The 27500-nt window shown below is 35.4% G+C and overlaps 2 protein-coding genes and 1 long non-coding RNA gene across 4 annotated transcripts in view; 1 reads left to right on the top strand and 2 right to left on the bottom strand.

Annotated features, from left to right (window-relative positions):
* heatr6 (HEAT repeat containing 6) overlaps window positions 1-21167 on the bottom strand; it is a 53345-nt gene extending 32178 nt beyond the window's left edge. Inside the window, exons 1-8 of one of the 2 annotated variants that reach the window (XR_015519651.1) lie at window positions 20860-21167; window positions 18755-18862; window positions 17614-17754; window positions 17412-17527; window positions 14507-14621; window positions 9499-9600; window positions 4215-4358; window positions 1410-1657 (exon numbers count right to left, since the gene is read on the bottom strand). Coding sequence is in view for 1 of the 2 variants with exons in the window: in NM_001114313.1 (NP_001107785.1) it covers window positions 1410-1657; window positions 4215-4358; window positions 9499-9600; window positions 14507-14621; window positions 17412-17527; window positions 17614-17754; window positions 18755-18862; window positions 20860-21147 (1262 nt within the window). In the remaining variant the exon portion in view is untranslated. 2 annotated transcript variants of the gene reach the window in all.
* LOC147838945 (uncharacterized) overlaps window positions 1-27500 on the top strand; it is a 1276407-nt gene that overhangs the window by 616060 nt on the left and 632847 nt on the right. The window lies entirely within an intron of this gene.
* Window positions 24401-27500, bottom strand: part of rab24 (RAB24, member RAS oncogene family) — a 7649-nt gene continuing 4549 nt past the window's right edge. The window contains 5 exon segments of the mRNA NM_001029970.2: window positions 24401-25603; window positions 26610-26669; window positions 26760-26810; window positions 26904-27003; window positions 27081-27148. Of these exon segments, the coding sequence (NP_001025141.1) occupies window positions 25539-25603; window positions 26610-26669; window positions 26760-26810; window positions 26904-27003; window positions 27081-27148 (344 nt within the window). The 3' untranslated portion in view covers window positions 24401-25538.

Below are 27500 nucleotides of genomic sequence, written 5' to 3'. Positions count from 1 at the left end.
CCTGCGTCCAATCCCGGCTAACATCTGGAAAGGTAGAGTAGCCAATAGCGTTAGAGATAACAAGAAAACCAAGTCCTAGGACTCACAAAAATCTAAACTGTTTTGCGCGAGCAGAGAGAAGAACGCGAGAGCGTACATCGTGCGCACAGATGATAATGTGCACGCGCGGGACTTGTTTTCTCGCGCTGGATCAGTTGAGCGCGCGCGTGAAGATCCCCTGTGCGCTCGCGAGCTGTAATTTTCTCGCGTGTAGACCTGTAATCTGCTCACGGTTCACTTCTCCTCACGCGCAAACATCACCGCTGCGCTCGATTTATATTGGCATTGATTTGCCGCCATAAGACGAGTCGGACATGATATTTAAGATCCCACATGAAATTTAAGACCTCCTTATGGAAAATTACAGAATTTAAGACATTTTCAGACCTTAAAAATCGAAAATTTTATTTAAGACATTTTAAGATTTTTTAAGGACCTGCGGGGACCCTGGTCACTATACTGGGGCATTAGGACCCACACAGACCGCAGGTTGGGCGCCCCCTGATAGCCTCACTAACACCACTTCCGGCAGCAACCTAGCTTTCCCATGTGGTCTCCCATCCAGGTACTGACCGGGCGCAGCCCTGCTTAGCTTCAGTGGGCGACCATGTGAGAGTTTCAGAGAGCTAGCTGCCAGCTAGTATCCTTTTAGTTCGTTTTATTAACTAATTCTCACTGCATTTTAGCAGTAAAAAGCTACAGATTATAGAGCTGAAGCTTGACAACAAAATTAAATAGCAAATCAAATCAACATCGCAATATCAGTCCAAAAAAAGCACACACACAAAAAAACAATAAGACATTTCCCCTAAATCGCACAACCCTGGTGAGTAAATAAAAAAAAAAAAGATGTAAGGATGTCAAGTTTATTTTATTATAAGACAGAAGAGATGATATAAATTGTTTCATTTTGGTTTTGTTTTTGAGCATTAAAACTATTTGCCTTAGTAATGTTGGTAAATTAAAATAAAGTGATTAAATAAAAGAAAAATCCAAATATTCCTAAATGGCTCATTAAAAAAACTCAATAATTATCAATGCCGAATGATATGAAACATTATATTATGATAAGTATTTTTGTTGTATCTCCCAGCCCTACTAAATTAAAAAAAAATGCACTAAATCGATTGCAATTTTATTTTAAATGATTATTTTTTATAATAATATTATTGTTTAAGTAAAAACGATAACGTAAAAAAAACAAAAATATCAAATCCGAATAAGTGTCATTGGACACTTAAAAATAAATCATTTGTATTTGTTATTTTAAAAAAACCTGTACATAAAACAAGCGTTTTTCATTTGCTGCCAGTTAATGTTTCATTTGACCTAATAATGACAGCAAGTTCTTCTGACATTAATGGTCAAACCTGAGTTTAGACTGCATTCCTCCCTCCGGATCAGAGAACTCCGAGTCCGAGCTGCATTTCTTCCAGGATGGGTAAAGCTGCGGCGTCGCCACTGATGGTGAAGTTAACATGGAGGACTGAGAGCCATGAGACCAACCGCTCTGATCTCCTCCACCAGCAGCAGACACATCATCAGCTTCTCCATCTTGCTTGCCTTCACCTCCACCTTTCTTCCCTTTCCCCCGAGACTTTCGCTTCTTCTGCTGAGACTGAAGGAGAAATAGGAGTTTTAACTTCCTCTGATAAATCAAGGCAGTAGGTGTATGATTTACCGGTTACCTCTCGACTTGTACTTCAGACATATACAGGTATGTTCAAAATGATTGCCACCCTTAGTGTAAATGATTAAAAAGGATGGAAGTCAAACCCTAAATGCGTGGCTGGAAATTACCATGGAAATGTATAAAATGGAGCAAATTACCGCATTTGAAAATCAGAAAATAGAAAAAAAGGGAAGGAATTTACTAATTACACAACATCTCATAGATCTAAACTGATTTTTTAGTTCTGATGCAATATCACTCCCTACATGTAATCTTTTTTTTTTCTTTCAAGTTAATTTGTAGCTGATCATTTCTTTTCCATTTTCTCTTCCTTTTTTTAAATGCATTTTTTCCTATGTATTCTTTTATACAGCAAAAAGAAAAAGTGGATGTATGTGAGCTTATAATTATGAGTGCATCCAGATGGATGATCTCTGATATGTATCAGATGTAAGCGTGATCCTATTTGAGCAAAAAATGTAATAAAAAGATAATAAACACTTTTTTGTGTTCATATTTTGAGCAAAAAGTTAAATCCTAAGGGTTGAATAATGTAAACACAATGTGAACACAATAAATCTGAAGACACTTGAGTTTGTTTTGGAATTTGAATAGAGCTTTTTTCCTTCATGTGATTGTAGTTTTGTAGACTTTGTGACACTCACTAACTATGGTGTTTATAGATTATTTGGCCACTCAAACTTCTTCTAGATAAATAGACAGACATCTTCTACCATCTTTCATAACACTTGACTGAAATTATTGATTGTAAAAAGGACAATTTTCAGTGTTTCAGATTTTTTCTTAAAGCCTAATCTCATGCAAAACCGAATTTTAATGTCTTGGTCATTAGGGCTGTTAAATTTGGCCAAAAACCTAAATTCGAATTTCTCTCTTAAATATAAGCTAAATTTGAATTCTAAAGATAATACTTAATCCAGGGGTGTCCAAACTCGGTCCTGGAGAGTTTATCTACAACTTGCTTCAATACACCTGCCAAGAAGCTTCTAGTATATCTAGTAAGAGTTTGATTAGCTGGTTCAGGTGTGTTTGATTATGGTTGGAGCTAAATTCTCCAGGATTAAGTGCATAGGCTTTCAATCAACTGTTCTTAAATAAAATATTGCTCAAAAAAATCCAAAGTCTTTTCCTATTTACATTTTCCTAATTTTCCTATTTAAAGCTTGACCCTTCTGTAGCTACATCATGTACTAAGCCTGACGGAGAATGAAGATGGCTGTTTTTAAGATTGATCTGGCTAGGAAACACATTATCAAGCTTTACAAGGGAAAATTATCAAAATTATTTGGTGTTTCAGCAAGATAAGATAGGCACTGTCACTGTTTTGCTTTATCACTTTCTAATGCTTTAACATTTCAAAACTACATTATGAACACAGGTATTAAACGGTACTATAGAATTTTAAATAGCACTATCTCAGCAGCCCTTTGTGCTCTGGTACCAAAACTAAACACAAGGACTGATCGTTCCACCAGATCTGTAACAAATAAATGTTTGCCATTATCAGCTTTTAAAAACTGTTATGGACAGAGATCTTTGTTTTATGTATTCACAAAATCCTGGAATGAGATCCTACAACCTCTAAAAACAATACCAACACTGAGACGTTTTCATTCATTCATTTTCTTGTCGGCTTAGTCCCTTTATTAATCCGGGGTCACCACAGCGGAATGAACCGCCAACTTATCCAGCAAGTTTTTACGCAGCAGATGCCCTTCCAGCCGCAACCCATTTCTGGGAAACATCCACACACACATTCACATACACACTCATACACTACCGACAATTTAGCCTACCCAATTCACCTGTACCACATGTCTTTGAACTGTGGGGGAAACCGAAGCACCCGGAGGAAACCCACACGAAGGCAGGGAGAACATGCAAACTCCACACAGAAACGCCAACTGAGCCGAGGTTCGAACCAGCGACCTTTTTGCTGTGAGGCGACAGCACTACCTACTGCGCCACTGCCTCGCCCACTGAGACTTTAAAAATAAACAAATAAATAAATAAATAAAAATCACGTTCGTCATCTGATGGTCAACTATTGCTGTAGCCTCTGAGATAATAGCCTGCTTTTCTTTATTTTATATGTTTGGCAATTGTTTGTACTGTGTTGATGGATGAGATGTCTGTCTGTTTTTATGTTCTGCAGAGCAGGAACCTGCTGAAAAACTGCATTCATGCTGAGTCAGGCCCGATTATCTTTTAATCTTTTCCCGTTTAAAAATTATAAATAAATAAATAAAATAAGCTAAAAGTGATTCTATCAGACCCAGAAATTGGCTGAATGTATTCAAAATAGTACAACTTTTTTTTATTCCACGTGACACCACGTAGCCAATTTCCAAAACAAGGTGGACTGTTCCTTTAACTTCGTGCCAGCAATTGTGCCACACGTAAGATTACTTTTGCGTTTTGATAAAACAGTACTGTTTTTCAGATTGCCGTCAGAAATTAGTGCCACCATCATATGACCTACCGCAGCAGTCTTTTTCTGTGCAGGTGTGTCTTGCGCAGGTTCAGGTTTTACAGCAGGAATGGTCTCGTACTGAGGGAGAGGAGCAGGGTACAATACCTGCGGCATTTTCACACTTATTCCTGGCAAACCGTAGAACATGAATCTCTGCCAAGAACAATAAGACAGTTATTAGTACCTCCGTTCACACACACACTTTTGTTGATGAATCCAAACAGTTTGGATGAACTCATTAATAAAATGACCAGGTTGATGTACATGTTAAGCCCACAAATGAAATTTCATCTGAATGAAAATACCACAGAAATATGCTTCAAAATAGATCATATTCAGAATAAACTCAATTTACGATGTGTATTTTACTAGTGCACTTTGTTATTCTCTAGGTGAACAATTACTCAGTCCAAGTTAATCCACTAAAAACAAATGTTTTGGTAATCGTCAATCAAATTCTGAGCATTTGCTTGTGTGTTTGGAGCGGAGGTCCATTCTGTTAACGTCAGTATTCTTAACCATACCGCTCCTACCGTTAGTTAGAGGAAATGATGCACAAAAACAAAACAAAAACAAACTCAACATTCAGATTTATTTGGAAGTACATCAGCATACTGATATAAAATCTGCTTCACTCAGACTTTGGGCTCTATTTTAACGATCTAGGCGCAAGGTCTGAAGAGCTGGGCGCAAAAGCATTAAGGGCATGTCCAAATACACTTTCAGGGCCCTATCATACACCCGGTGCAATGTGGTGCTAGGCGCGGTGCAATAATCTTTTGGTAGCTTCAGCTTGTCGCAAGAGTCGTTTTGAGGCGTTGCGCTAAGCTGTTTAAATAGCAAATGCATTAGCGCTCATATGTGCCCCCATAGGCGTTCTGGTCTAAAAAGGAAGGCTTTCTGAGGCGCACTGCTGGCGCGTTGCTATTTTGAGAGACTAAAATAGATTTTTCATTAAACCAAAACAAACCCGGTCTAAACTCCAGCGCAGAGTTGCGCCTCGCTTACACACTGCTTAATACGCACAAGAGAGCAATAGGCAAATATCTTTACATATGAAAAAATTTAAATATTAAGGATATATATAGGATATAATAAGAATAGATATAGGATATAAATATAAAGGATTAAAATATTACAAAACATTTTATTTTCTAGCCTACATAAATATGAAAAATCACTGCTTTTATGTCTTCTTCATCTCGGGAGGCTTTTTCAGTTCATTCATAAAAATTTGCTTTTGTATAATGTTATCATTATTAGCAGTATTATTTATTATATCCATATTTATATTTGTGTTATTAAAAACAAGCTTAGATTTGCCCACCTGCAGGTTTTAGACCAGGGGTGTCCAAACTTTTTGGGCCGAGGGCCAGATGCAAAAAAAAAAACGTTGTCGCGGGCCAAATTTTACATACATCACACAGACACGCATATATGAATGTGTGTGTGTGTGTATATATATATATATATATATATATATATATATATATATATATATATATATATATATATATATATATATATATATATATATATACAGTTGAAGTCAGAATTGTTAGCCCCCCTAAATTATTAGCCCCCCTGTTTATTTTTTCCCCAATTTCTGTTTAACGGAGAGAACTATTTTTTTCCACACATTTCTAAACATAATAGTTTTAGTAACTCATTTCTAGATACTGATTTATTTTATCTTTGCCATGATGACAGTAAATAATATTTGACTAGATATTTTTCAAGACACTTCCATACAGCTTAAAGTGACTTTTAAACACTTAACAGGGTTAGTTAAGTTAACTAGTCAAATTAAGGTAATTAGGCAAGTAAATTAGGCAACAATGGTTTGTTCGAGTAACGAACCTTTCTCTGATACAATTGAGTAAAACGGATCACTGGTTCAGAAATGTTCATTTCACCATCAGTAAGTTTTACTTGGTATATTTATGTGTTGAAAATATCTTTAACTTAACATAAAATAACATATTAATCCAGACACATTATCTTGCGATCCAACATTATACACTGTAAAACAATCTTTAATTTTATGGTTTACTTCCGACAGCTGGGGTGCCGGTTGAATTACAGAAATGTACTGTAAAATAACAGGTTGATTTACAGAAATTTATATTTAAGAAAATTTCTGTAATTTAATGTATGTTATTTTACGGTAAATTTCTGTAAGTTTCAAGACTCAAGACTTAAGGGGCTAATAAAAAATAATTTATTTTAGTTCATAAAAAATTAAAAACTGCTTTTATTCTAGCCGAAATAAAACAAACAAGTCTTCCTCCAGAAGAAAAAATATTATCAGACACACTGTGAAAATTTCCTTGCTCTGTTAAACATCATTTGGGAAATATTTTAAAAAGAAGAAATAAATCATAAATTAATAATAGATAGATAGATAGATAGATAGATAGATAGATAGATAGATAGATAGATAGATAGATAGATAGATAGATAGATAGATAGATAGATAGATAGATAGATAGATAGATAGATAGATAGATAGATAGATAGATAGATAGATAGATAGATAGATAGATAGATAGATAGATAGATAGATAGATAGATAGATAGATAGATAGATAGATAGATCATAACAAGAACTGCTGCTTAATTGAATGCGTGTAATAGCGACACCCGGTGGTTATTTATTGAATTACGTTCATTTTTTGTGTAGCGGGCCAGATTCTATTGGTATTTATAAAAAGCCTCGCGGGCCGCCAAAAAACTGATTGCGGGCCGCAGATGGCCCGCGGGCCGTAGTTTGGACATGCCTGTTTTAGACCATATGGTGCACAGCATGTGTTTTAGGATATAACTCAGGATTTTGAGCACACTTCATTATTATTGTTCATTTATTAGTTTGCTGAAAAATAGAACTGAATTTTGAAATAGTTTTGAAACGAATATTTGCGCTTAAACGAAATTAATTATTTATAGACTAATTGATGTCTGTGCGTAAAGGTTTCCCTATCCAAGAGCGAAAGTGAAAGTAGATCCATTATCTCTCATTCTCATGCAGTAGATGCTCTGTTTAAGTTTTCTGTTAAAAAAACTGTTAACTGTTTGCTAGTGAAATGCTCAGTTTTTCCACTTAGACTTACTTTACGTCCTGTAAATAGCGAATGCCCTTATGGCGCGACGCAGCTGGCTCTTAAAGGTAATGGGAGATGAGCCTCCTCCAATTGGCATTTACTTTCAATCTCTCTCTTTCGTGGATAAGGAATTGTACACACAGACATCAATTAGCCTACATAACTAAATTAGTTTGTTAAGCACAAAGATTTGTTTTAAAACTCTTTCTAAATTCAGTTTTAATATCCAGCGAACTGTTCATTTATTCATAATACCAAAGTTATATCCAAATACATGCTATGCTCCATATGGTGCAAAATCTGACAGGTGGGCAAATCTAAGCTTGTTTTTAATAAAACAAATATAAATATGCATTTAATAAATACAAGTACTACTAATAATATTTTACAAAAGCAAATTTTCATGAATAAATAAAAAAGGCCCTTGAGATGAAGGCAGTGGTTTTTATATTTATGTACAAAGTAATATTTTTAAAAAATATTTTAATCCTTTACTTCTTTTTCATTTGTAAAGACATATGTATTGCTGTACATCCTGTGTTTTTTAAGCAATGAGTAAGCGAGGCGCGAGACTTTAGATGTGCTTTCAGCTGGTCTATTGAACAGTCTATTTTAGTTCCTCAAAAAAGCAACGCGCCAACAATGCGCCTTAATACACCTCATTTCTAGACCGAAACACCCATCAGTCCACAAAGTGGTCCAAATACATTTGCTATTTAAATAACGTAGCGGAAAATGGGAAAATTAAGGTAGAGTTGGTTTAAAAATAGCAACACATCGTGGAAACACGTCTTGCGCCTTACTGCGCTGGGTGTATGATAGGGCCCTTTAAGTCTGCATGAATCTCAAGTTGCTGCAGACTTTTATTTTAGTAAAATGTATTTCCAACTAAAACAAAATACTGAGTAGGGGGCGGGGTTTTATTTTGCACTCAGTTGGAGGGGGCTTGGTTAAGCATATCTCGCTCAAGCCGTCCAAATTACATGATCATAAAAGAACTGCAGAAGCAAATAGATATACTATGTACAAAAAAAATTATAATAAAAATCCCCCCTCCAAAAATACAGTAGCTTTTAACAGTAGATTAACTTGCACTGATTAATAGTTCAGATTATCAAAGTGTGCTAACAAAATAAACATTGTACATTTGGATTTCATGCAGACGTTTATGTTAGAATACAAAACCATGAGTTGCTTGTAGCAAATTTTCCTGCTTCTTTCTTTTGTAAGCACATTTATGACAAGTTCAGACTTCACAATACCAGCCTGATGCATTGAAGTAGTGCTGATAAACAACAATGACCTGATATCAATTATGAAATGAAACTTTGGAAACAATACACCTGCCTTTACAGTATTTAGTTGAGAAACTAGAGTCAGGAAAACGTTCTGAGGTGATTCTAGCTATAGTTGTTTATGCTGTTGTATCAGATGTTAGTCATTCATGTCGACTAACATCACACACATCATTAAATAAGGGAAGCAAGATAAAACGTGACATTTCTTGTCCTCAACATAGATTTAACAGTCAAAAATATAACATGATCTGACACAGTTACTGTTGTAAAAGTCAAAAATAGTGTGTAGACTGAAAGTGGTATTAAAGCATTAGTTCATCTAAATATTACAATTCAGTAATCGTTTATTCCCCCTCATGTTGTTCTTTCCCATAAAGCCATTTCGATCAAAAGTCTTATGGGTTTTAAATAACATGAGGATGAGTATGTTGTTATATTGATAGATTACAATAAATAAAAAAAGAGACAATATACAGTAAAGATGTAAAGATACAGAAAATTATGATTCTTTTTTTCCCCCCAAAAGACAAAAGCTTATGAAAATTCAGTCATCATGTAAAAATAACCCTTTCTGCATCTCAATAAGGCATTTGTGGATTAGACCATGACAGTATGTGAAAGAAGAAGAACAGCTCATTTAGTGTGTCATTAATCATTATACCATCTCTCGACAATACATATTGCAGAATTTTCCAGTTTCAGTTTTCAATGCAATCAAGTGTTTACATGCCTTGGCAAATGTGTTAGAACATGTTTAAACCATTCCTAACAATTGGAATGAGCTGCAGTTTAGTGACTGAGCTCCGAGTAGAATTACAAAAAAAAGGTTATTGAGGTGGAAATACGCTTCCCTGCGCAATTTGTAAATCTATAGATATAAAAACCTATGCTTACTTTGAGCACAGCCAATAAAGCACCCAGATCCTGGTTTGGAACGGCCTTCCATTTCCCCCCATTGAGAAAATACTGCATCCCCTTCAGGGCACTCTGCAATAACTGAAACAGAAGAAGCAGTGAAATGACAGTGAAAATAGTGAATAACATGGGTTCATAAAAAATACGCGCTTGAGCCTAAATTTTTGGAAACCACTAAAATGTAATTTAACATACCCTTGACAAAATCTGGCAAGGAAATCCCTAAGTTTCCTTCAGCTTAGTTCCTATATACATCAGGGGTTGCCACAGCAGAATGAACCACCAACTTATCCAGCATGTTTTACACAGTGTATGCCCTTACAGCTGCAACCCAGTACAGGGAAACGCCCATGCACGCTCACATTTACACACACATACACTACGGCCAATTAAGTTTATTTAATTCACCTATAATGCATGTCTTTGGACTGTGGGGAAAACTGGAGCACCCGGAGGAACCCCTTGCAAACGGGGAGAACATGCAAACTCTACACAGAAATACCAACTGACCCAAGCGACCTTCTTGCTGTGGGGTGACAATGCTAACCCGTGAGCCACCGTGTCACCCTGTTTTGTGCTTATAAATATATAATTATGACTATGTATTGATAAAAAATAAAATAAACATACTATGACTAGTCTTATTTGTAAAATGAACACTATAAAAGTAGTTAGGACTCAAATGCTTTAGTTTGTTTTCACATTGATGATTTTACAGGGACATATTATTGAGGAATAAAGCCTTATTTTTAAGCAGTTCTTTGCACAACACTAAATAAATACTTCAAAACTTGAAGGTGTCTAAGATCTGCAATCAAATATGTTTGCCTCACCTATCTATCTTCATTTGGGCAATTTTTCTGGTGTGGAAAGTTTTATTCCTTAGCTTACTAATTCAATGTAAACTATGTGGTCTTTTCTTTGACATTTCCTTTTGAAATACCTGTTTTAGGGAAGGGTTTAGGTCAGTGGTTCCCTATGTCATCTGCGTGACAAGCTTTTTTAAACACTTCATATTCGCAAAACATGTAGACAGCACTAGGCCTGTCACCATATCTAAATTTTGTTGTACAATATTGAACCAAAATATATTGCAATAAACTATATAATTGTCATTTTAAAACCATTATATATATATATATATATATATATATATATATATATATATATATATATATATATATATATATATATATATATATATATATATATATATATATATATATATATATATATATTAGGGATGCTCATTTCGGTTAATTTTGCTAACCGACAACCGCCGCGCATTAATCGGTTATTAACGGTTAACTGGTTAGATTACTATTAATTTTATATTAAACAAATTGACGTGACTATTTTGTGTCTGATACATTAAATATTGCATTTTAAAATACTGATTTATTTTATATGCTAGCATATTAATAATAGAACATAACAGAGCATTTTCACGCACCTGCAGTGTTTAGCACAGAAGAGCAGAATAATCTAAATAAAATGAATAAAATAAATAGGACTGCCCTAAATTATTTTCCACTTAAATAATTAATTTATATTACAAATCGACACTGACTGATTATTTTTAATAACCGGTATAGGCTGTTATTTTCCAATCATATTTTTGTCTTCCGTCAAATAAAATAGCAAACTTCCTCAAATCGCTCGCTCCACGGAAAATATGCATTTATTTAATGCCCCGCTGTTATTATTATAATCACAAAACCTTTTTACATTTTTATTAGAAATCATTATTTTAAAGAATATGTCTTGATGGTTTCCTTTCTCTCCCTCGCGGTTCAAATGCGCGCTGCGTGATGAAAAGACAACAACAACGCGCGCATATGTTGAAATTTTGTAAACAGTTGTGTTGTTTAAATATGATATTGCATTAATGTGCATGCATGCTTTATTAGCTGTAAAATAAAAGGTAAAGCCTATTTGTTGCGTTTATGATGCAGATCCAGGTCAACATCAGCGTTTTTTGGCATCAACACGTCTGTTTCAAACAGCATTATTCTTCTTCCATTTTGCTTCTTTGGCAAATGTGTCTGTAGGCACGGGTTATACGCTATCGTCCCGCAAGGTTAAGTATGTCTTGCAGTAAAACAAGTGGCCGACCACAGCTAACGTGCTTTTTTTCATTCCAAAAACGCGAGGCACACCTCACTGCCTTTATGTTGACAAGGAAAAAAGAAGAGAAGCGCGGTCCTCTTATGAAACGACTGAATCAGCTGGGTATCGATTGTGCAAAAGTGTTGCTGTCTATGTTGTTACAATTGTAATATTTAATAATATCGTGATATTCAAGATTTGTACATTCATACAGCTCTGAATAACTTCAAACAGCGATTAGACCTTCAGAGCGGCAATAATGCGTCCTGAAGTAAAGCGAAACGGCTATAAACTCCAACAAGATAGAGTGATTATATGCAGAGCCATATACCTTTATCTCTAAATAAAGTATAACTATAGAAACTGTGTTCATCTTAACTGAAAGCTTCTGCATGTTTGCTGGCCTCACGCATCGCGCACCAGTCAGTCAGTCAGCACATAACCCCAAAGGATTAAACAATAGCGCACAGCACTATACGGTTACAGAAATGTTTGCGCTGTTATAATCCACTTACCTTTTAATACGTTTTGATGCGATTATAATCCGCTATTAAAAACAACAACAATAACTGAATGTTTTGAAAGGGTAAATGTAGCCGTGGAGGGATGCATTTTGGTCCCGGCCATGGAAGAATGAATGTAGCGGAAACCAAGCTTTTTGAAAGTTCTAGTTGTCTTGACAACACAAACTGCTGCTCTGTGATGAGCCGCGTGCAAAAGATGCCCCTCTTAACACAAAGGCGTATTCAATCAGCCCCTTATGCAGTCAAACTAAAAATATATAAAATAATAATTTTAATCGTTTAACTGATAGCATTAATCGGTCACCAACGCACCCTTTCGGTTAACGGTTAATCGATTATTTTGAGCATCCATAATATATGTATGTATATATATATATATATATATATATATATATATATATATATATATATATATATATATATATATATATATATTAGGGTTGTAACAATATACCGGTATGACGGTCTACCACGATTTGAACGTGCACAATTATCATACCATGAACAATTGCATATCAACGGTTTAAACCCTTAAAGACCGAGACAGCCGCCCGCGGCTAAAAATAAGTATTGCTATTAAATGTTTAATAACTTTTGATCCGCTGATCCGATTCATAAGATTCAAAGATTGGCATAAAGAAGAGAATCTCAGCTTTCCAGTGCTGTATCACATAACATTCGCGGCTCAGGAGGCTCCGGAATCAGTGCGGTTACGTCATCAAAATTTGACAACGCTGATTTGACAAAGAAACGCTCGTCACTGTGTCTCCGGACAAACCAGACACGATACACTGATGCATTGTCCCTCCTCCATGCCCAGATTGGTTCAAACTCGCTATATCACAACCAATAAGCATAGGTTTCGCTTTTGTTTGTGGACCAAAAACAAAGCTTTTTGAACAACACAGAATGAGAGATAGGCTGTACATTTATGCGCGGCTAAATAAAACGCAAAAAAAAAGTTTTGCATGAAATAATTCTCATACTAAGTACTTTTGCATGCACAGCAGCACAGAAACATGACAAAACAGTGACACAGCAAAGACGAACTGCTGCTCTTGCTGTTTTCAAAAGACGCAAATGAAGGTGCAGCTGTTTGTCTGCATTGCAGACATCCATATCCAAATCCATATCCACAGACAACCATATCCATGCTGGCACATAAAACCTAAGGATGTTCCATATTGAATCTAGTTTAGTTATGTAACTATTTATAGTATAGTAAATATTAATATCTATTTTTTTTACTGAGGATTTGCACCATGTTTATTTGGACTTTGACACATTATTTATTATTTTCTTATTTTTTTATTTGTTCATTGTAAGTGGTGTTGTTTATAGTAACTGAAAATATATTATTTGGAAAAAGTCAAATTTTCTTCACTGTTCTATTATTTTGTAACATTTGTAACATACCGTATACCGCGAAACCGTCAAACCGTGGTATTGTTTTAGACGATTATCATACCGTAAAAAATTCATACCGTTACAACCCTAATATATATATATATATATATATATAAATGAGCAATATCACATGAGTAGCAGTGCGATATGGCTGTATATCGGCACTGGTGGGAGGCATGCGCTGACACGAGGCTGCAGGCCGAGTGCCTTAGTGCCCCCACCAGTGCCAATAATGTTCTTAAAGTTGTTAAAATATCGGCCCAACCCTGGTTACTGCATTTGATAGGGATAGTTCACCCAAAAATAATTGTAGAGGAAATAACACTTGACATCTATTGACTTGAATAGTATTCAGTTTTCCTACTATGCAAGTCAATGGTTACAGGTTTCCAACATTAATCTTAATATCTTCTTTTTGCATTCAACCAGAATAGGAAACTCTTAAAGGTTTGGAATCACTTGAGGGTGAGTAAAGCTTCAGTTTTAGGTGAACTATCCATTTAAGTTGCTGAAGGTGATGAGTGGGAAAGGAATAAAACAGAGCTGAAAAATAATCAAACCATTCAAATAGGTGTGAAACATCTCAAACAAATTAATCCAACAAACAAAAATACCTTATATACCATGATTTGGACGAAAGATACATTTAAAAAATCATGACTGTCAATGTCTGCAACAGAACTTTCATATCAGAAATCTCATAACGCTGTTGGAACCATACATTTACTGCTGTTCTGCTCAGTTCTGTGCGTGAAATCCAATCATTTCAGCCGGAAGGGTTTAAAGGGTAAAAAAAATTTCCCCACTCAGATTCACCTCATGTTTTACCACATGAACCTACCATGTTGACCAACAGAAAGAGGTTTGATTAATAAATCTGGCATGATCTAAACTTATGTGAACGTGCCCTGACTTACAGAAGCATCTGTTAAAGATGCAGTACTAACCGTACAGAAGACAATGTCGTCCACATCTGGAGGCTTGGTGGACTGTAGTGTCTGCAGGAGGATTCCGTAACACACACTTTTATACGGCTCTTCTAAATAAGGCTGAGAAGGAACACTATAAAAAACAAACATTTAATTAATTGTGAAGATCTGTTCACACCAACTGCAACTTTACTATCAAAACAACAACTGAAGTTTTAATAATCTGTGAAACATGATTACTACAATCCTTATTAAAAATTATTTATTTTGCTAATTAAGGTTAAAAATGAGAGATTAAGCTTTTATAGTGGCAAGCTTTTTATTCACAAAAAGAAACTTGTGTCTGACTAAAAGTCAACTTTCATGCAGCACTGATGAAAAACAGGACTGTGAGTGTTTTATTTAATGTATGAAAACAACAATGTTCTGTTAATCGTCTCATTTTGCACAAACAAACATACAGGAAAATGGTTCAGTAACCAAACGATTTTCCATATTCTAAAATATTTGTTAGATGCGACAGTTTAAATGTGGACTCGAATCTGTGCTTGTGTCTGTTAAAAACTGTCGAGGGGCTACCTATTTTTCACACAGGGCTATGTAGTTTTGCATTTTGTTTTCCCTTAATAATAAAAACCTTCAATTCAATTTGTTTGACAATCTGAAAAATCAGTGACAAACATGCAAAAAAATAAGAAATCTGTGAAAGGCCAAATAATTTTTCACACCACTGATATATAAGTACATGATACCCTACATTTAATGATTAATTGTGCAACTACACACTAATTTCATTAATCATACCAAACATGTAGTGAACACCTTTAATAATCTAAGCATACAGGAGTCACAACTTCTTCCGTCATCATCATCATATTTTACAGGGAGGCCAAAATAATATTAATTTGAATAATAAATAAATAAATAAATAAATAATAAAATTTGAATTAATTTTACATCAAATATCAATAAAACCAAATATATTTATTTTATTGTTGCTAATTTTTCTTTGTATTTTAAATTTTAAACAAAAAAAAAAGGAGTTTCTAATTGATTTAGCAATATTTAAATTTAAAAGAAAAAGCTTATCTGCACAAACACCCTCCCTCACGAAAAAAAATGGAAGTAAAGTGATCTTCTCATGAGCTGTTATCTGTGTTTGTGCACTTGAATCCTCCAGACTGTAAAGGGGATCGCACACCAGATGTGCCGCTCGTCAACACGTCACGCAGCGCCATGTATTTTCCAATTGACCCTTCGCTAAGCCCCACCATCCTTAGTTACTGTTGCTACACCGGTCAAGCTTTTGTGCCTGCAACATGTATTATAACATGTATGCGCCGGTGTCAGACATTCCCAGGGATATAATAAGTCATTTTTGACAAACAGGAGAGATAAAGCCAGACAAAAAAAAGGACTGCAGTATGCATTACAGGGGTATATTCACGACATAACAGGCAACCGATTAGATAATAACTGAATCAAAATTGAAGCTAGGGTAGCCTAGTCGCCTAATCAGCTAAACATTCAACAGCTTAGTTCATGCGCAGCAGGAGAGGTGACATTTAAAAATAATCTAATAATAACAAATTAAACTGTGATTTCTCTTTTTTAGCCAAAAAGCCTGATAGACTATTGTTGTGCAATGAAATATAGCGTTACTAGCCGACGAGGAAACACGCATGGACAGTGCAGAACAGCCAGAAAGAAGAAACTGATGGATTTGTGTTGAATATTAGCATCATTTACCCCTAACAATGTACACCTATCACTGTCTGTACGTATGTTTGTGTGCTCTTTATACCGTTTCTATTCTATTTTTTACTTATATTTGCAGTTAAGTGAAATAAATAAATAAACTGAAATGCAAATCAAAGTATAAATAGCAGAAGTGAACAAATAGATTTTCCCTACCAGCAAATAGTAATCCAACACCAAATATAAAAGTAGACACTACCCCGGTATAACAGTCACCAATGACTAAGTCTCCAAAACACAGATGAAAACATCAGTTAATTGTAGCTGAGACATGGACATCGAGGCTTATAAATTACTCAAAAACAGCTGCGGATGAAGTATATTGATCGTAAGTGCTCAGATTGTGGTCATATCTCTGTTTTGTTCTGCTGATATGTCGTTTCAAATATTCGTAGCTTGAAACAGATGGAAATATGATTGCTATTAGTATGACTACTATGGCGAGGGCTTAAACGGAGCAGTGCTCATAATATCGACTGCAAAGAAGAAACAGACAGCTTGGAAACATAACCGGCTTTGTATTTTTGCAGGAAACACAGTTTAGATCTTTTTAGGATAAGAGGTGTGTGAGTTATGCCCGTCTATCACTGAATGTGTCAGAAATATCAAAATAAAACCAAGCTAACTCCGCTCCTTTAGCGCCTCTCAAAGAGCTTGATTTACGCTGGCATTTCTCCCCTTGGGTTTTAGGTTTTGAAAAGGGAAAAATTCCACAACCCTGTCCCAACTTTTAGGCTGCCGGGTGTCAGATTTGCACAATCCATATGCACAAAGCTTTGGCCTGTTTCCCTCGCTCGAAAGCTTGACAGAGCCCCTGCACGTAGCTTCGGTTGAGGTTTTTTGGTGTGGCTTAGCGAAGTGTCAATTCCAAACATAGATTTCTATCAGTGTGCACACATCAATGCTGCGAATCAGTAGCTGTCCGCGGCGGCCAGCCACGACTCAGGATGCTGTTCATATTTCTGCCTCACCACAAAGCGCCATCTAAATAGTTTCATATCAAATAACATTCGAATGTGGGCTTCTTGTTTTCCAATGGTCCAACTATTATGTGCATGCCGTGTCGCGGCGCTGAGCACTTTGTTGTTGTGTGGTGTTTTCCAGCATTTATCTGAATCTATTTTTTTAAACACACATGAAATAACAGCCATTTGCAAAAACTGACCTGAGACACAGATTAGCAATGCAATGCACAGCTGAACGCCGCAACTCTATGTCTGGCTGCTTGGGGTCACCATACTTAACCAGAACCCCACTTGGTCCAAGAAGATCTGGAAGATACTGGAAGGATTAAAAATTAACATTACAATATAAAACAAAACATCCACAAAAAAAAAAAAGAGAGCTTCCATATCAGCAATTCTTACCCTTTGACATTTGGATCCATTGCCATACACCAGTGACGAAAGACCAAGCAACACCTCTGAATGAGTCCATGAACTGCATGTCCGCAGAGCCCGCGAGCAGTACGATACCAAAACATCAAGCGTATGTTCATCCACTATTATCTGTTAGTAGTAAAACAGGAGATTTTTTTCAGAGGAATAGGGAAGCCTTGATTAGAATCGTGTCAGTAACAATAATAAGTAATCATTTTTATTAATAATAATTTGTGCAGAATCACTTTTAGTATGTGATATGCCTTGTGTTTGATGTGTCACGTAACTTGAAGTAAAATGAAAACAGTGCAAAACAAAGTAGCCCCTCCCCCTTTAAAAAAGCAGCCAATGGCATTTAGTTGTTAAAACAGTCTGTTTCGCATATGGGATTTTAATTTTTTTTCCAAACTTAAAAATAATAATAATTAAATAAATCACTGCATATTAGGATGTAAACTCAGCACTGACATACAAGAGAAATATTGTGTCATGATTGATCCAGTTAGAAAGCAGGATCAACGTATTTACCTGTAACTGTAACATTATATTGGGAAATGACTGGGTGGAGGAATATTCATTTCATCATATAATTAATGCAGATTGAATAAATGTAATATAACAATTCAGTGACTGACTGTTTTTAAGCAATAGCATTAGTATGTATAGTCAGTGCATTCATGTTAGCGTTTTTCATTTTTCAAACAATTATCATTGAAACCCTATGGTAATGAGGTGCTATATGTGTGGTTTTACATATGATTATGGTTGGCAATATTTAGGTATTTACATTTTAATTTCCAAATATTACAATTTTTTACAGATGTTATCATTTTACTCAATAACCTAAAATTACATCCATTCATAAAAAATACATTATTAGTATAAACATTTAGCATTATAAGTACTTTTGATCTTAGATTTCTGAAAGGTTCATCTGGTTGACATGTTTACTGACAATAAAATGTACTTTTATTTAACAATTGTCCTTTTTTAAACAGCTTTTACTCAGGAGAAAATATCTGCCTTCAAAATTAAAAGAAATTGAATTATCTGCATCTAATGATATAAAAAATACAAGATTATTAACATGATGCGTTTTGACCATTTAACCCAACCCTATTGTAAATACCTGTAGCTGGTTTAGAAGTTGATGAATCATTTGGCAGAGTTTGATGATGAGATGTTCTTGACTTAGAGGAACCAGACGACTTGCTTGCACCAGAATCTCACACACAACCTATCAAAAACATGTACATGCACATGAATGTACTGTATAACAATACTGGTTGTAAAATTTGGGATATGTCAATTCTCTTTTTTACAAGTGGTGTATTAAATTGGTCAAAGTGGAAATAAATAAACTTATGATTTTGCAAATAATTTTCAATATATATACTGTTAAATTTTTGCAGCATATTTTATTCATTTAGATTCCAACGAAAGTATCCCCAAACACATTAAAAAAATAGTTGCTGCATTATAAAATCTGTCATCATTTACTCATCCTTCACTTAATTCAAACTTTTTTGAATTTTTTTTAACCAACTTTTTTCTGATTAACACAAGGGAAAATTTTTGTAATTTTACTTCGGCTTAGTCCTTAGTTTATCATGGGGTCGCCACAGGGGAATGCATCGCCAACTACTCTGCCATATGTTTTACACAGCTGATGCCCTTCCAGGCACAACAACAAAAATATTCTGAAGAAATTGACAAAAAAAAAAAAAAAAAAAAAAACAGGAATTGACTTCCATAGCATTTTTGTTTTAAATGAGACTTTCTCCAGAAGAAAAAAATATTATCAGACATATTGTGAAAATGTCCTTGCTCTGTTAAACATTGTTTGGAAAAGATTTTAGAAAAGAAAAAAAATTCAAAGGGGGGCTAATAATTCTGACTTCAACTGTATATTCCGTTATAAATACAATCTCACTAAGTGAGTTAAATAACTATTTGGAAAGAATTTATCATTTTAGATTGATTGGAATGATCCTGTACAGGAGTAAATCTGCATCAAACATAAGAAACAATCTACAAATGTAGATAAATTCAATTAAGAAAAAGATACCGATTAAATATGCATGTTTTTCTACGAGTTGAAATGTATTCAGGTATGCAGTAGTTGAATATTAAATAATGTAAAATAACACTGCATAGACTTAATTTAATCAACAATTCAATAGTTATTCATTTGTCAAACGGTACAATTTCATAGGCCTGAATGCTTTTACACCCTCACACAGGCCTCATAAAAATATTTGCGAAATAATAAATTACAATCCATCCTCAAAGAAGGTCGTTGGTTTGAGCCCCGGCTGAGTCAGTTGGCATTTCTGTGTGGAGTTTGCATGTTCTCCCTGTGTGGCGTGGGTTTCCTCTGGGTGCTCCGGTTTCCCCCACAGTCCAAAGACATGCGCTAGAGATGAATTGAATAAACTAAATTGGCTGTAGTGTTTAAATGGGAATGAGTGTGTATGTTTCCCAGCACTGGGTTACCACTGGAAGGCCATCCGCTGTGTAAAACATTTGCTGGATAAGTTGGCGGTTTATTTCACTGTGGCGATTCCTGATAAATAAAGGAGCTATGCCAAAGGAAATTGAATAAATGAATCCAGAATCAACATTGCGTATGTTGAAGATGTGACTATTGTAAATGATCACATTGACATATCGATGCTGGAATGATATATTGTGCAGCCCTAGTTACAACATTTTCGTTTTGGGTTGAACTATCCCTATAAATACTGAGAATAACCAATAATAGTAGCACCCAAATTAAAACAGAAAGTAAAGGCAGCTGGGAATTAATGGCAGCTGGAATAAATTGCATTTAAAAAATACAGATAAAATAGAAAACTGTATACTGTACAGTCATTTATTTACATTACTACAGTTGTGGTAATACCACAGCAACAACAGAATTACCACAACAGACTTTATTATAGTACGGTTCAAAAACACTGTAATGTTTACTAACTTACAGCAGTGTTTCCCAACCCTGTTCCCGGAGGCACACCAACAGTACATATTTTGGATGTCTTCCTCTCTTCTTATGTTCTGCTGAGTCAGGTGTGTTTGATTAGGAAGAGGTTGAAAATGTGTACTGTTGCTGTGCCTTCAGAAACAGGGTTGGGAAACACTCTACTATAGAATTTTTGTGAATTTTTGTAGAATGTGTTTTTTTGTCTAATTAACTGGTAGGCATTAATAAAAGCAGTATAAATATGCTCATACCTCTGGGTGGATGTTGTCATGGTTGCTGCTGCTGTAGTTTTCTGAAATGAGCTCGTCGAACAATAAATTGAGCTCAGTTTTCAGACTGGCGCTGTCAGACGGGCTCAGAGACCTGAGTTTATTAAAGCAGCGGCTGATCTGCGCCTGCGCCGATCCGTCGAGCTCATGCTGCGGCTTTGACAGAGAGACAAACCTTGAGGTGTCTGCTGAGGCGGACTTAAATCCTTGCGTCTTTCCATCTGGAGAAAAACTTGAGTTCGAACCCAAAAACGTTACCTTACCGGCCATCTTTACGGGGTCAAAACAGCAGCTTTACTATGGTAACCAGGAACCACATCCGATGTCAACCGGAATCGACAGTTTGTAAATTAAAAGTTCTGTTGCATTCTTTTTTTTCTTTTTTTCATTTGTCTATGAAAGGGATAAGTCACACAAAAATTATCATTTTATTTGTAAAAATGTTCTCATTGGTGAAAATTTCTGTCAAAATGTTCAACAAAAAAAAAATTCTCTGTGATCTTATGTGACTTACCAATCAGTTTCTGATGTTCCCATTTGCTTCCACTTTGTTTTAATATCACCAACAGTTAAATAATTAATGTTATTTAAAGAATGGCAACCTATCACAGTACCACGCTTGAATGGGGTTTACGCACACAGACTTTTAAGTTTCAGCCAGCCAGCGCAAGCACTTCCAGTGAACTGTGATTCCATTACAAAATTGCCACGTTTAAGGTCTGATTTCTTTAAAGGTTAGTGATCTTCACTGCCTGATTGATATACGATATAAAGTGTGCATCGAACTGGACAAAAATCACCGCATAATGCCATGTCTTTTAAATATGGAAATGTATTTTACGTTTACGTGCAAGAAGTGAACCACAAGAAGATTACAGACCTACACACTAGAACTCACGCGGGCACAAGGGATGTTCATGCATGCGCTGAACTGATCCACCATGAGGAAACCGCCGCTTGTGAGCTCATTGTAAACCATGGGTCTCAAACTCGACTCCTGGTGGGCAGCAGCTCTGCACAGTTTTGCTTTAACCCTAATCAATTACAGCTAATCAAGGTGCGCAAGACTACTAGAGACTATTAAGCAGGTGTGAGTTGGAGGTGGTTGGAGCTGAAGTATGCAGCGCTGCGGCTCTCCAGGAATTAAGTTTGAGACCACTGTTGTAAACCCCCGGACAAGCACCTTATCATCTGTGCGCACGATATACACTGCGCGATCAGTTTTCTCGCTAGCTTTTTTCTCTGGCTGCGCAAAACTTTTTGTGTTTTTTTTTTTCTTTTTTTTTCTAATTGTTATCACTTATGCTATTGGTTACTCTCCCTTACTGAAAGTAAAGCTGCGGTCACACTAGAGTTTGAGCGTGGGAAATTTTGTAGTACAGCGCTGCAAAAAGGGGCGGGATTAAACAAGATGATTAGACTTTTTTTTTTTTTTTTAAAAAGAAAGCAATTGGCCCATAATTTAAATTTCTGTCCAGAGAGGTCTTGTTTTGATCCTCGATTGGTCTCACGCAATCATATGATGCGATTTCACAGGTCAGAGTTCACCAAGCTTGAACTTTGCAACAAACTATGTCGCAGGTGCTTGCGTTTCCGATCTGACGGATTTGCGTGCATTTGAATGGAAAAATCCAGTGTGACCGCAGCTTTAGCTGGGATTGGAGCTCAAGAGCGGTTGTTTACTCGAAGTGGATCAGTTCAGCGTGTGCATGAACATCCCCTGCGCACGCAAGCACTAGTTTCCTCACGTGAATGTCTGTAATCTTCTCATGGTTCACTTCTCCTCGCGTGTAAACATCCCCGGTGCGCTCGATTATTTTTGGCATAGATTTGCCGTCATAAGTTTTCATGCTAGCCTGCTGCTACTAATGGTGCTTGCGTTTACAGGGTCTTTCATCTTGTTTTACGCTTGAACAACAAAATTAATGCTTTATTTATTAACATTTATGTATTTTAATTACTTTACAACGCCAATTCTGTAAAAGAAAGCTTAAAAAATTGAAAACAGTCATATACACTGTAGTTTAACATTGGCTGAACAACACTTGCCGTGCATTTACCCAGTTCAATAAGCTAAATAATAATACGTAATAAAATGCTCATTTTATTTGTGAAAACCCAGCTGAAAATCCAGCTTAGGCTGGTTGGCTGGTTGACCAGGCTGGTTTTAGAGGGGTTTTGGCCATTTCCAGGCTGGTTTTCATACATTTCCAGCCTGGTCTTAGCTGGTCAGGCTGGAAAATGACCAGATAAATCCAGCTTGACCAGCCTGGTTAAGCTGGACATAGCCGGTTTTGGCTGGGCTTCCAGTCTGGCTAGGCTGGTCAAGGTGGTTTTAGCTGACCATCTCCCAGCCTGACCAGCTAAGACCAGCCTGGAAATGGCCAAAACTTCTCTAAAACCAGCCTGGTCAACCATCTTAAACTAGCCAACTAGTCCAGTCTGGTTTAAGCTGTTTTTTTCAGTAGGGAATGTTCTCATTCTGTCAAAATATTCAACAACAACAAAAAATCTCTGTGATTTTACTTGGCCTGCTTTGTTTCGGATGTTCCCATTTGCTTCCACTGTGTTTTAATATTACCAACAGTTGAATATTTAAGGAAATTTCAGCAATGGCAACCTACCGCAGTACCACGCTTGACTGGGATATATGCAAACAGACCTTTAACTTTTAATTTGCTTTAATTTATTTAAATAAATGCATTTTAATAACTTTACGAAGCCAATTCAGTATAATGAACCTTAAAAAATTGAAAACAGTAACATACACCGGAAGTTTACCATTGGCTGAAGAACGCTAGCTGTGCATTTACCCAGTTCAATGAGCTCCTCCTTCGTTCACTAATGTTTGTAGAAGCATCTGCATGCCTAGTGCTTGATTTTATACGCCTTTGGCCATTGAAATAATTGCAACGCCTCAATTTAATGATTTGAAGGGGTGTCCAAAAACTTTATAACTATAGTCAACCCAAAATATAATAGAAACATATTTAATACACAACATTATTGATTATTTATGTAAGTGAGGATAACAAAATAAAGCAAACTGTGTGACATATTATAGCCAAAAAGCCTTCATATAGTGGCCTATAAAACTGAAAGGAAGTGAAGAAGCTGCTGCAGTGAGTCTGGGAAAATACTGAAGTTCAGGTTTGGATGAATTTAGTTGACAACAGAGATTACAGCTTGACAAAGTTCTGATAGTTGTTTAAATGTTGTCATACTACTAGTTATCCGGCTTATTTTTACTCGATCGTTATACACAGAAAAACACTGGGTTCCACAATAGTAATTTGTGTTGGGGCAACAAAAAGAAATTAAGTTAACGTAAAAGTCATTACAAGTTGAGATGGATTGAACATAAAACAATTAAGTTGTCCCAAAAAAAAACAACTCAAGAATTGTGTTGTTTTAGCTCATTTTGCATAAGCAGTTTGAAGAAACAGCAAACGTCACTCTTTGAGTGTACCGTACTTGTATATCGTGGTATTAAAAAGCTGTTTTTATTTACAACAACCTGTTAGTGATTACCACTATTGTTTTTTTATTCCAGTATCTTATAGTCACAAATATAATCATTAGCTTAGCTTACAATATTTTGATATATTCAAACAAAACTGGTAAAAATTGTTCGTATATTCAACAGCTGTATGAGATTTTTCTCCTTAAATGGTAATCTCCACACAACCTCACAGTAAAATGCAACATTTACTCAACATCTGCATGATGCCCAGTGACAAGAGCACAGGATCTCTCTGGAATGACAGAGAGGGAAATATACAACATTTACAAGAACCCCATTTGTTTTTTTTAAGCTACAGGCCTCTTTAAGTCACATTTAATACAGGCACAGTTTGAACTGAAAGCAAACTATGTACAAAGTTCGCACAAACATGATCACAACAGACAAGCTAGTGTCCCGATTAACGAAATCTTACCCTTGAGGTAAAATTAAATAATAAAATTAAGAGTGTAAACATTAACGTCACATTCATCAAATGCTGTATATTAACTTGCTTTTGGAACGTGGCACAGATCAGTAAACTGCAAATAATAGACAGCAGGATGCAGGAAATTTTGGGCTCCATTATTCAAGGTTGCAAACTACATGAAGCGATTGGTTGTGCTGAATCTTCCAGATATCGAATTCAAAATGACTCATGAAGAACAATAAATAAACTGGTTTCAAATCTGTGGAAACGCAACTTAAATGGCTGCAGTTTAGTGTGGACTATTATCAGTAGAGTGTGATAAATGAAAGGTGTAAACATTGCGATGCTTAAACATCTATAAATGGAGAACTTTAAATGACAAAAGGTGAATCACTCAAGGCATTGTTTGTGAAAATTGGCAATGATGATCTCCATGCAATGGCATCTGTCCCATAAAGCTCTCTTTGTGTCTTTCCTTTTTGGTAAAATAGATTGCCATGCACTTTTTGATATTTGCTTCAGTCAAGATTCTCAGGTGCCAAAAAAAAACAAGCGTTCCTGACAAAGAAGAAAGTTCATTTTCAAATACTCAATCTCAACCTACTGCACAGCAAAGAAAAAGGAGAAAAGCCAAACACTCCGGCTGACGCACTGAGGAGTATAAAAATCTGTGAGCTTCCAGGCATCCCAAATCACACCATATGATACAGCAGTTTTTCCTCTGACAGGTCAGTTATGGCAGCAGTTGTCAAAATAAGAGTCCTTCTTTTGCCCGAGATCCACCCCCTTCTCCTCTGTGAAGGTACAAAACTAAAGATATAAAACTCATCAAAATAAACTATATTATATTAGTTGATCAGTTTTATTACACTTTTATTACACTATTACAACAGTATTGATCATAAACAAAAAGTAGCTAATGTGTTTCCATCATTACTGTGGAAATCTGTGTTAATATAAAATAAATCTGTAAGAAATATAAAAATAGAAATAAGGCATTCAAGCACACATAAATTCGACAACCTGCATATCTATGTATGGAAATGTCTTGAAACCTGAATCACGTGTTCTCGAATGATGTATTCCTTACCAATACTATCAATACTAATAGTTATATATATATGTTTTAATTTCTGTAATAAATATGGCTTTCAAGCCAGGATCTTGATGGTTTGTTGTGGGTAATTTGTTTACATGAAGAAATCTGTGTTACAAGTTAAACAAAAATTCAATTAAACAATTATATTTTGAATTTTAATTCTAATAAACAATTATATTTTGATTTAAAAAAAAAGTTTTTGTCTTGCGTTTACATTAATTTTACATTTGAATAGCCAAAATTACAAGTTTCAGTATTTTAAATGCGATTAATCGCGATTAATCTCGATTGACAGCACTAATATATATATATATATATATATATATATATATATATATATATATATATATATATATATATATATATATATATATATATATGTCTATGTATGTATACACAATTTGAGTCACTCAATGCATATTCACAATTTGTGAATACATCATAGTACAGTGACATCATAATATAATTAGCAACAAACTAACCAGCATTTAGCAACTTCCCCTGCAAAACAGTTAGCAACACTGGTCGCGTGTGGTGTGGACAAACCGAAATTGCTTATCACATCATGTCTTGTTAGGACACCACACTGTGTGTAGGTCATTGCACTGAAATGCTTGTATTTTTTGTAGCGTATTAGCAATTGTCTTAGCATCATAGACTTGTGCCTTTAACACAACCATAAAAGTTTTTCAAAGTTTTACCTTGCATGAACTCTAAAGCACAGCTACTAAAATCTTCAGCCACCTTCTGAAACACCTCATCTAGGTGGAAAATACAAAAAAAAAAAAAACAAATCAAGAAGTGAAACTCGGGTGCATGTTACAGATGAGTGAAGTTCCAGTCTCACTTACCAACATTTTTTCCTGTTTTGCTGGACGTCTCAAAATGTTGTGCACCTATTTCTGCAAAGAAACGTTTAGTGCTGATTTATTACAATTTTAAGTTTATTACAATTTTTATTACAATAGTAAGCTAAAAGGTAAAATCATACTTACCATCTGCAAAGTCTTGAACATCATGGTAGTCTACTTGCCGCGTGCTTCGGTCCGCCTCAATCAGGTCACTTTTGGTACCACATAGATATATTTTGCAGTGCTGGGAACAAAATAAGGTGTCAATGAATTTGTCCTGAAGGATTTGTGCTTCTTCAAGATTGTACGAGTAAATTTTACCTCCTCACAGTTCTGCAACTCCTTCACCCAGAACCTGGCCCTTCCAAAACTGCTGCTGTCAGTCAAGTCTATGTGTACATGTCGAAAACAGACACAAATAAAGATTAGTTTTTCCCTCGTGAGGCACATAATGTTATTTCACAATATTACAGTTTTTTCATAATATGACAGTTTTTGTTCTATTTAATACATTTTATTGTTTATACATGCAGCTCAAAGTGAAATACAAGATATATAAGTGTGTGTGTGTGTGTGTGTGTGTGTGTGTGTGTGTGTGTGTGTGTGTGTGTGTGTGTGTATATATATATATATATATATATATACATATACATATATATATACATATATACATATATACACACATATATACACATATATACAAGCACACACACACACTTATATATCTTGTATTTCACTTTG

This window comes from Danio rerio, chromosome 21, assembly GCF_052040795.2.
Source record: "Danio rerio strain M-AB ecotype USA chromosome 21, GRCz13ab, whole genome shotgun sequence".
NCBI classification, from domain to species: domain Eukaryota; kingdom Metazoa; phylum Chordata; class Actinopteri; order Cypriniformes; family Danionidae; genus Danio; species Danio rerio.
The sequence above is the reverse complement of the archived record's forward strand: the minus strand, read 5'-3'. Positions and strand labels throughout refer to the sequence as shown.